We start from the raw sequence: 11,408 nt of genomic DNA, 5'->3' as shown, positions 1-11,408 counted from the left end.
ACCCTCATCGGGTAGAAAACTAGTTAGATCATGTCACAAGCTACCTAATATTTTTTATACTTTTAATTATGATCATATTATTTAATCCGTTTAAATTTAAATATAATTTTTTAATAGATCTCTTAGAAATCTAACGGTACCAAAAATAGTTACATGACGTTTTTAAAAATAAAATAATACATTAATTACAGATATTTTAAGCTACGGAACTGAAAATTCGTGGCCAGCGTAGATTTAATGAATACCCACGTCACTGCCACGGCGAGCTGGAATGTGTAGGCAATTGGCCCAGATTATGGTGTAGCGGAAGTTATCACTCTAGTATTCGTAATTCGATCTTTGCTACACTGCATGTATTGGATTTTTTTTTTTTTTAAATGGACGTGTAACTAATTACTAGATTTATGGGTTATCCATAGCGGCCACTTTTCCGATTTACAATGACGACGAATGAAAAACTTCTAACACCATATCAATCACCCCATATTAAGTTTTTTTTTTTTCAATATTTTTTTTTAAATGTGCAAACAATGTTATTCAAGACTCAACCCTTTTTAATAATCCATCCAAAAAAAGAGACTTCAAGTAGTCGTCGCCCTGCAAATTGTTGCTTCTCTTTAATCCTCTAATTAAGCAAATTATTGCTTCTAAAAATTACAATATAATTACAGATATTTTAAGTAACGGAATTGAAAATTTGTGGTCGGTGGGGTTAGGGACGTAGATTTAATTAATACTATCACTGTCACGGTGAGCTGGAATTTATAATCAATCTTAATGGAGATCCAACCCTTTTTAATAATTCATCAAAAAAAAGGAAGACTTCAAGGAGTCGTCGCCCTGCATTATTGTTCCTCTTTTCTCCTCCAAGCTATCTATTGTTAGCCAGGCCCAGATCCACAGCCAACAACTTCTTCATCCTTCATCAGAAGCTATGGCAGCAGCTTTGGTAAGTGATGCGTCTCGCTTCAAGGGCGAGAATGTAGCAGATCTCCTCCAACTCAAGGACAAACTCAAGGCTATAACGGGTATCGAAGGGAAGATGGAGAAGCTCAAGGAGTCGTCTGCGATCATTGACGCGGTGATCCAAGATGTCGACTCCCGCCCTTTTATTGATGCTGCTGTGAAGGAGTTGGTGAAGAAGCTCAAATACTTGGCCTACGATCTCGAGGATGTTGTGGATTACTATGACACCAAAGTCTTGCAGAAAAAGCCGAGATCAAAAACTTCTTTTGGGCCGGTACGTGATTTCTTCTCTTCTGATAATCAAGTTGTGTATACCAGTAGGATAAGTGGCATGATCCAAGCTGTAACAGAAAGTTTGGAATCTATTTTGCTGCAAAAGTCCATCCTTCTCAATTTGCCACAAGGCAATATCCTCGTGTCGAAACCAAGTCCCTACAGAGAGACCCACTCCCGCAATAGCTTTGATGTTATAGGGAGAGAATCAGAGAAGAATATGATTGTCGACATGTTAACAAAGGATGATGATGTTGATGAAAGCAGTCATGGTACATTGAAGGTCATCACCATTGTAGGGATGGGTGGCCTGGGGAAGACTGCACTTGCTCAGCTTGTTTTCAATGATGACAGTGTAAAAGAGTATTTTTATCTAAGAATGTGGAAAGTTGTTGGGACTGAATTTGATCCCGCAAAGATAATGAAGTCTGTATTAGAACTGGCTTTTGCTGCACCGGTCAAAATCTCAGAAATTGATTTAGTGAGGCAGAAGCTAGAAGCAGCATTATCGGGGAAGAGATTTCTGCTCGTACTGGATGATGTATGGAATGAAAATGTATTAAAGTGGGGTGTACTGAAAGCAGCCTTAACCTGTAGGGCTCCCGGAAGCAAAATTTTGATGACAACCCGTAGCCAAAAAGTCCCTTTGATTATGGGCTCATCCAAAACCACCTATCACATACAACAATTGTCCCGAGATGATTGTCTGTCCTTGTTTTATCATTTTGCATTTGAAGACGAACCAGTCGATCAAAAGTTGATGGAAATTGGTGAAAAGATTGTTGAGAAATGTGACGGTGTGCCCTTGGCTGTCATATCTCTTGGTAGCATGCTCCGTGGCACTCGAGATATAACTGATTGGTCCACGGTATTGAACTGCAGTGAAATATATATGGCAGATCCCAGATAAGGAACAGAATGTGTTAGATGTGCAGAAGTGAAGCTATGACGCTCTTAGTATACAGTCAAAGAAGCGTTTGTCCTCAGATTCAGCCGGATATGGTTGAAAAGGTAAGATAGAAAACCATTTTAGTTGAATAAAATAGATCACTACATGGATTTGTATGGTTGCACAACATGATTTCTTTTTTGTTTCTATAAAAAATTTAGTTTTCAAGCATCCACTCAATAATAATCTTGATATGTTAATCTAGAGAGGTTGTTAAGTCTCCTCATATACATGCATATTGTTCGAATTCTTTTATATATATATATAATCATCGTACGAATTTTCCCGATCTAAATCGAGCAGGTTTTACATGAAGAATATTTTGTTCAGCATATTCTATTTGATACTGGTAGGAGAAGAACTCGACTCGGTATTGTTAAAAAAAGAGGAGAAGTAAAACCAAGTCAACAAGTTAAGATGATATGGATCACCCCTTCTTCTTGCACCAAAGATTTTACCATTTCCGAAGGAACTGGAGTTATATTTCTTTTCAATTTTCATTCAAAAGTTCCTATGTATTTCCACACCCTTTTTTGAGACCTCGAAATATATAATTCTTTCTTTGCAATGCAATAGTCGCTTATATTATGTGCAACACAAATACATTTGTCATTCAAAAAAGATAATACTGATTGGCATACTCTTAAAATAACTAGTAAGATAGTATTGAATAAATATTAATTCAATTATATGTATAGTGCCGTTATCCTTCCTTTTAGTTTAATTCAATCATGATTTTTTTAATCTCTTTTAGGTCAGTAAAGCCATTTGTGCTCATCATGTTTTTTGTTTTTCTTTGACCTATAAATTGGTAGGCTGAGGATGGAGACTGGGCATGAGATCGTAGTTACGCTGTTGCATCTTATGAAATCCTTTTGTTGCTAGTAAAATTGTTTTAGTTTTTTATATTCAGAGACTCTAATGTTAGATTTAATTTCTCAATTTTTGTGAGTTCTAATTGGTTTCTTAATTGTGGGTTTGTGTGTATTAGGATGTGGGTTGTATACTTGTATGTGTGTAATCCATTAACTCATTATCGTTAATATTGACAAGCTATATATTAACGGGTTTCGGGTGGGTCTAAAGTTAATAAAAGGTGTGATGCCCTCTGGGTTAAGGAATCTTGAAACTCTGCTTATCCCATTCGAGAGAGACTCAAAATATGGTTGTCGTAACTCCAGTAGAAGATCTCATCTGTTGAGTCTTCTCGATCTTCGGTTTTCAAATCAAAATCGAGACTATGGTGATGTTTTTGGATTCAGGTTTGGTTTATGATTTTTCACAATTATTGCTTTCTGCAATTGTATGCTATGAATTTTAGACAATTGCATGATCTTGTATATGGAATTGTTTTTGTTTAATTGGTTGCATGAAGTAGAGTGATTCATAAAGTCTCCATCAAATCGTATGAGAGCCACAAGTTTTAGGAGGGTTGTCGAGTTCATGGCATTCAATTTTCGACAATTTCGGTTCATATGTGAGCATTTTGCGTTGGGTTTTGCAAAATCGATGCATCTTCGTCAAATTTTGGTATAGAAAACATAGGAGTCGCGCTAGTTATGTGTTGCTTGTGTTTTTCCGTTAAGAACAGCGACGGTTTTGGCAGCAGCCATCAGAGTTCATCGGAGTTCGCCGGAGCTAGCTGAATCCGCCAGCGAAGAGGGGAAACGGAGCCCTAGTTGCTGCCCTCTTCCAGCTCCCTCTTCCAGCAACATGAGTAGAGCCCTTTCTTCTCTCGTTTCCAGCAACAACACCAAGAGCAGAAAGTTTTTCCCTTTCTTCTTTCGTTCTTCCAGGCAACACTCAACATGCTAAGTATGGATTCAATAATCCTTTCTTCTTCCCTTCCTGCTTTTCCAATGGCAGACCAACATCAACAAGCTAACCGGACGGGCGACTGTCGCTAGTCGCCGGAGAAACGAGGAAAAGCCACAGTTGGCTATTTTTCTTTCTCGTTTTCTGAGATGTTTTTCTGACCAATTTAAGGTAATGGATTGTTAAATTTGATTTATTGATGTTGGAGAAGAATTAGTTAATTTGGACTAATTATTGTTCGTCCTAACAAAAAATCTGCTACTTAACTATCCAGTGCCAATATAATTACACAGGTGTATGGTTGGTAAATCTTAGATTGACACTTGTTGAAATTTGACCTTTAATCATTCGATGTCAGTGTCTAGACAGGTGTATGGTTAGTTTGCCCTGCGATTACTATTCATCAAGATTGGCTGGACAGTTTGGTATTAACAAAACATCTTTTTGTTTTATCGGTCTAAAGAATATTACGAGATATATATTTTTATCTGGCATATTATTCAAAAGTAATGGGTGTCATTTAGGAATTTAAAATATTATGAGATAGCCGAATCAAGATTTGACACGTCTTGTGTTATTATGTTATTAGTTATTATTTTGAGTATTTGAATTATTTGTATATGATATTTATAATAAAAATATAGATTCATTATATTAACGATTTCTATTATCGATCTGATGAATATATATAAATATTATTTGTATATGATATTTATAATAAAAATATAGATTCATTATATTAATGATTTCTATTATCGATCTCATGAATATAAAAAAAATGTAAATATAAGTACATAAATTAAAGATGTCAGTACCTATTATCTGTGTTACGTTTTGGGATGTATATATATTTTAAAATTGGATTTAACTTAAAAAAAATTATTTTTAAAAATTAACCTAAAAATTTATTTTAATTTAAAAATTATTTTAACTTAAAAAAATTAACTTAAACCGATTAAAATTAACTTAAACCAAATTGAATGTAAACATTTTAAGGTTAAGATTAAAATTTAGAAATCAAATTAACAATTAAAACTTAAAAATTAGATTAAAATTAACTTGAACTAATTTTTAATTCCTACCTATGGTAGGAAACTAAGTGGATATTGGACAATAGTTGCTCCAAACATATGACTGGAGATCACACCAAATTCACTCAATTAACCTACAAAAGCCTAGGAATAGTTGCCTTTGGAAACAACGAAAAACTCAAGGTAATTGAGATAGGTAATATTGAACTCAAATCTGATTTTATTATTAAGAAAGTTTTACTTGTTGAAAAACTCAAGTACAATCTTCTTAGTATAAGTCAACTGTGTGATTCTGGTTATAATGTTAGGTTTCTTTCTGCCGAATGTTTAGTTAAGCACTTAGATAACCCTACTATAAGCCTATAAGGGTTTAGAAAAGACAATATCTATGCAATTAATCTAACCTCTTCTTCACTTAAGTGTTATTTAACGCAAAAAGAAGAAATCTGGTTATGACATAGAAGAATGTCACACACAAACTTTAGAAATATAAGTAAGTTAAATGGATTAGTTAGAGGTTTACTAAAATTACCCAACTTAGACTCAACAATCTATAATGCTTGTCAACAAGGAAAACAAATAAAATCAACTCACAAACCAACTAATCAACTTTAAATAAATTCAATACTAAAATTATTACACTTAGATTTATTTGATTCTCATGGGGTCAAATCAATAAATGGAAGTCTGTATTGCTTAGTAATAATATATGACTACTCTAGGTTCACATGGGTAAAATTCTTAAAAAGTAAAGATGAAATATTTGAAATCTTCACTAATTTTTACAAATAAGTTGAAAATGAAAAAAATCTAAAAATTAAATGGAAAATGGTTACCATCATGAATTTTCATACCCTAAAACACTTCAACAAAATGAAATCGTAGAAAGAAAAAACAGAACTCTACATGAAACTTCTAGGACAATGCTGAATGAATACAACTTATCAAAATATTTTTGGGCAGAAGCTGTTAGTATAGCCTGTTATGTACAAAATTGCACTACAATAAATAAAATTCATAATAAAACATTATTTGAAATATATTATAATAAACGACCTAATGTTAATTACTTTAAAGTATTTGAGTGCCCAGCCTATATACTAAATACAATAGAACACTTAGGAAAATTTATCTCAACAATAGAAAATGAAATTTTTGTAGGATATTCATTAAACAGTAGAGGTTATAGAATATATAATAAAGTTACACTGAAAGTTGAAGAAACCTCAAATGTAAAATTTGAAGAATCTGACTAAGACTTAGAACAAACCCAGAATCAACCAAGTGATTTTGTTTAAAGTAACCCTAGTGAAAATCTAAGTCAAGAAGAAGAAGAACAATCTCAATTAAATGAACCTAATAAAACTATAAGAGTCAACCCAAATCATCCAATTAAACAAATAATTAGTGATCCAGACTTAAGGGTTTAGACTAGGTTATCCTTTAGAAACCTAAGTTAAATATCCCTAATCTTAAAAATTGAACACAAAACCATAGCTGAATCTTTACTTGGCCCAGATTGGATCATAGCTATGCAAGAAGAGTTGACCCAATTTGAGAGAAACCAAGTCTGAGATTTAGTACCACCACCTAAAAAATAAAAAGATAATAAAAACAAAATGGGTATTCAGAAACAAACTAAGTGAAACTGGGGAAATTACTAGAAACAAAACTAGGCTAGTTGCCAAAGGGTTTAATCAAGTAGAGGGACTGGACTATGACGAAACATATGTCCCAGTAATCAGACTTGAGTCAATTAGAATGCTACTTAGCTATGCAACCCATAAAGAGTTCAAACTCTATCAAATGGACATCAAATCCGCCTTTCTAAATGAACTAATAAAAGAGAAAGTCTATGTAGGTCAACCACCTGGGTTTGAGAGTTTAGACTGTTGGAGTGTATACTGAAAGCCTAAGCTTTTGTAAACATTTGTTTTGAATAAAGAATCACATTTGGTCAAATTATCTACATTTGTTTGTAGTTGTTCAATTAATTTATATTGAAGATAACATGGCATGTGGTGTCACATGCAGAAGATAATGTTATCAGTACCTTATAAATTATAAACAGTAGTTCACGACCAAAATGGAAAGGAACAAATCATTAGAAGGTCGTAGTGTAATTAGGTATCAGTTTATCTTGACTGTATAATTACACTAGTACACTTAGAGTGTATTGAGTAGGACCATTTGAGGTCGTTTCTTTTATACTAACTTTATAAAGGAACAAAGACCTCAGTTATTATGGAAGTGTGTGCTCTTAATCCTAATATAATAACAAGCATATATATTTGATATTTATTTCTTTAATTTATCAAAGGGTGAGATTTAGTTCGATGAATCAATAAGCCTGATAAGTTGGGAAATGATATCACTTATAGTGTGTGTTGTTGATTATAGAAGTAAACTGTGTCCTAGAGATACTAGGTCGATAATGTTCCCAAGAGGAGCTCATAAGGATTGTCATGTTAAACCCTGCAGGTGGACTTAGTCCGACATGACGATAAGGTTGAGTGGTACTACTCTTGGACTTAGATATTAATTAAATGAGTTGTCAGTAACTCACTTAATTAGTGGACATTCGATATCTTAAACACAGGGAGACTAACACGCTCATAATAAGAAGGAGCCCAAAAAAAATGTAATTTGGGATTGGTGCGGTAGTTCAATGATAGTTCTCTAGTGGAATGAATTATCATTGATAAAATTAAGTTGTGTGTTCGGGGCGAACACGGGATGCTTAATTTTATCGGGAGACCAAAACCAATTCCTCCTCTCGGTCCCTATCGTAGCCTCTTATTTGTAGAGTTCTATACACCTATACCCACCTTCTATACACACCCAATAGGGGCCGGCCAAGCTAGCTTGGGAAACAAGCTAGGGCCGGCCTAGGTATAAGATTGGGTGGCCGGCCCTAGCTTGAACCCAAGCTAGTGGGGCCGGCCAAAATAAATTAAAAAGAATTTTAATTTTAATTTTTTATTATGTGGAAGAAATAATTTATTAAATAGAATTAAAATTAAATTATCTCTCTTGTAAAATTTACAAAAGATTAAAGGAAGAGATTAGATCTCTTTCCTTATTTGTAGATTGGTGAGATATTTTATTTTCTCTTTAAAAATTATTCACATGTTGATAAAATTAAAATTATATAAATTTCTTTTATTAACCATGTAGAGATTTTTAAAGAGAAATTTTAATTTTAAAATTTCCGGAAACAAATTAGGAAGTTTTAATTGTTGATTGAAACTTGTCCAATTTGTTCTCCAATGAAGTGGCCGGCCAATGTAAATTTAATTGAGAAATTTTATTTTATTTTTCTCAATTAAATCATGTCAAGGAAATTGAGAAAATTTTATTGTAATTAAATTTCCTAATTTGCCTAGGCCAAGGAATATAAAAGAATGGGTGAGGGTGCCTTCATGAGATACAACATCTATTATTTCTCTCCCTCTTTTGTTCCTTGGTGTGGCCGGCCATCCTCTCCCTCTCTTCCTCTTGTGGTGGCCGAATCTCCCTCTTCCATTGGAGCTCTTGTGGTGGCCGGATACTACTCGGAGAAGAAGAAGAAGAAGGAGAGAAAGCTAGCATCTCTTGGAGCTTGGTTAGTGTTTTGATTTTCTTCCTTGGTGAAGCTTCTTCTTTGTTGGCCGAACCTAGCTAGGAGGAGAAGAAGGTGATTGGTGGTTTCTCGTCTCGGAAGATCGTTGCCCACACAACGTCCGAGGTTAGTAGAGGAATACGGTAGAAGATCAAGAGGTTTTTCTACAAGGTATAACTAGTAATTTTTCTTTCCGCATCATGCTAGTTATTTATGGAAATAATACCAAATACAAGAGGTTTACGTTCTAGAATTTCGAATATGTTTTTCGATGTTGTGTTCTTTTGTTTTTTCTTTTCCTTGTGATTTGATTGTTCTCTTCGGTTAACCTAAAGTTATTTTAGGAAATTAAATATTAGATTTCTATAAAAGGTTTTGTCTAGTCGGTGGTGGTTGCTCCCATATCCAAGAAGGCCATGTGCCTCGCCACGTCAGTACTGGGAACCAATTATGGAAATTAATATTTAATGGAATTAATAACTTAAGGTGATTTGGGTCGAACGTGTTAAGTTCCACAGGAGATCCAAGTCAAAACCTAAAAGAACAAATAGATTAAGTTTTGGATCAAACGTGTTAAGTTCCGCAGGCGATCCAAAATTTAATTTAAAAGAACACATGGTAGCTAGGAAAAGGTTCAGACCTTTGTACAAAATTTTTGTACAGTGGAACCTCTAGGTTTTCCGAGTAGCAACCAACAATTGGTATCAGAGCTAGGGTTTTGCCTCTGTGTATTTGGTATTAGGTTAATTATGCACATGTCATACATAATTTAGGCAGGTTAATAGTAGGATGTGCTAACTTTGTGGATGCAGGATCCAACTATTATGGCTTTTAGTTATTATGTGTGTGATTGGACCCTTGGACATGTCAAGGGCATTTATATGTGTGTGCATGATTGTATTAAAATACAGCAGGAGCTGTATTTAGTTTTATTAGGATTTTATTTTTGATCTAGATACATGTACATTCCTTTTATGGAATATAGGATCAAAATGTAAAATTCTATTTATGTCGCGGATCGAATCTTGCAACGCGTGGAACCTTCTAAGGACCAGAGGCGCAGCGGAACTAGGAGCAAGATGGATGCGACAGCTAGACCCGGTGGCGGTGGCCAAATATGGCAGCAGCTTGGGATGACAACACACGGAGGACAACTATAGACAAAAGCCATAATAGTTGAAAATTAGATTTTCTATTTATTGCTTTTATATTGTGCTGTGTGTGCATGTTAGTTTTCTAGTTTAGTAGGCTAGCATAGTTAAAATTCCTCATTTATAAATAACTAAGTGGGAGAGGGATTTTTAAGTAAATCCCATGGTCTCCATTACTGGTTTGTAAGTGATGCAAACAAGCTTGCGCGTTGGCTCTGAGTGCCTTCCTCCATAACGGATGAGCTTGTTTGCGGATCACTAGAACAGACTTCCATTTTTGGATGACTATAGGAAATTAATTAAGAGCGTGTGATTTTCCCCAACGGAAGGGGCATAATCTTATTAATGGACTTAGTGTCAAGTAGTGGTATACACTTAGACACATCTAATAATATCCTCCCCATCGGAGTCACTGCTATTATTTGTGTGACCAAATGATACCAACTATTAATTTTATTTGTCAAAAAGTTAGGTTGACAAGATAATAAAATTAATGGGTTAAAACCCTCCTTTTACAAATGTTGAATTAGTATACGTCCACACTAACATGGCATACAAAATTCACGGTGTTTTGAGGTGTTGGTTAATTTAAAATAGTATTATTTGAGGAATCAATATTATTCTAAATTTAGAGTTCTGACCAAAAGTTATTTGTGATTCTTAGGATGACTTTCAACCCACTGTCCATCATACTTCAACAGAATAGACTTACTGGACCTAATTACATAGATTGGAAAAGGAACCTGGACATTGTCCTTACTGCTGAAAGCTATAAATTTGTACTGACTAAGCAGTGCCCTGAAGCACCTACTGGTGAATCTACCCAAGAGGAGATTGAATATCATAGGAAATGGGTAAAAGCAGATGAGATGGCGCGGTGTTACATTTTGGCTTCAATGTCAAATGTATTGCAACATTAGCATCAAGATTTACCAACAGCCTATGATATTATGAACAATCTCAAGGAACTCTTTGGTCATCAGGATAGGGCTTCTAGGCAAGAAGCCATGAGAAAGATAATGACAGCCACCATGCAAGAGGGTACTCCTGTAAGGGATCATATCCTAAAGATGATGGCTTATCTGAACGAGATACAGATCCTTGGAGGAGAAATTGATGGGGAAACCCAGATCGATATGATCCTCCAAACGCTACCTAGAAGTTTTGAGCAGTTCCTTTGAACTATAATATGAATAAGAGGATTTATTCATTAGGGGAACTACTGACTTCAAGAAGCAGAAGGATTATTTCGTCACAATGCTCAAATTCACTATCGAAAATGGTTCTACTTCTAAACCGAGAGGAAAGAAGAAGAAGAAACAAGCTAGTTCAAGAAAGAAAGTGAATAAATCTCAGTGTCGGGATTTAAAGCCGGAATGAAGAAGCCAAGGGCAATGCTTCATCTGCAAGCATGGACATTGGAAGGCGGACTGTCCTCGTAGGAACCAAAACAAAGGTATATCTCATGCTCTAGTAGTTGTAACATGTTTATCGGTGTTATCTACCAGCACCTGGTGTGTAGATACGGGAGCCACTGATCATGTCTGCAATTCCTTGCAGGGGTTCCAGGAAACCCGACGACTATCTGAAGGAGAAATTACCGTCTACATGGGCAATGCTAC

General features: G+C 34.9%; 1 protein-coding gene across 1 annotated transcript; it reads left to right on the top strand.

Annotated features, from left to right (window-relative positions):
• The first annotated feature begins 807 nt into the window (after window positions 1–807).
• LOC121989567 (putative disease resistance protein RGA3) lies at window positions 808–3,259 on the top strand. Its single transcript, XM_042543687.1, has 2 exons — window positions 808–2,250; window positions 3,004–3,259. Exon 1 carries the CDS (start codon window positions 935–937, stop codon window positions 2,147–2,149), a length of 1,215 nt encoding a protein of 404 aa, XP_042399621.1. The 5' UTR covers window positions 808–934; the 3' UTR covers window positions 2,150–2,250; window positions 3,004–3,259.
• Window positions 3,260–11,408: the final 8,149 nt, after the last annotated feature.

This window comes from Zingiber officinale, chromosome 6B, assembly GCF_018446385.1.
Source record: "Zingiber officinale cultivar Zhangliang chromosome 6B, Zo_v1.1, whole genome shotgun sequence".
Lineage (NCBI taxonomy): Eukaryota > Viridiplantae > Streptophyta > Magnoliopsida > Zingiberales > Zingiberaceae > Zingiber > Zingiber officinale.
The sequence above is the reverse complement of the archived record's forward strand: the minus strand, read 5'-3'. Positions and strand labels throughout refer to the sequence as shown.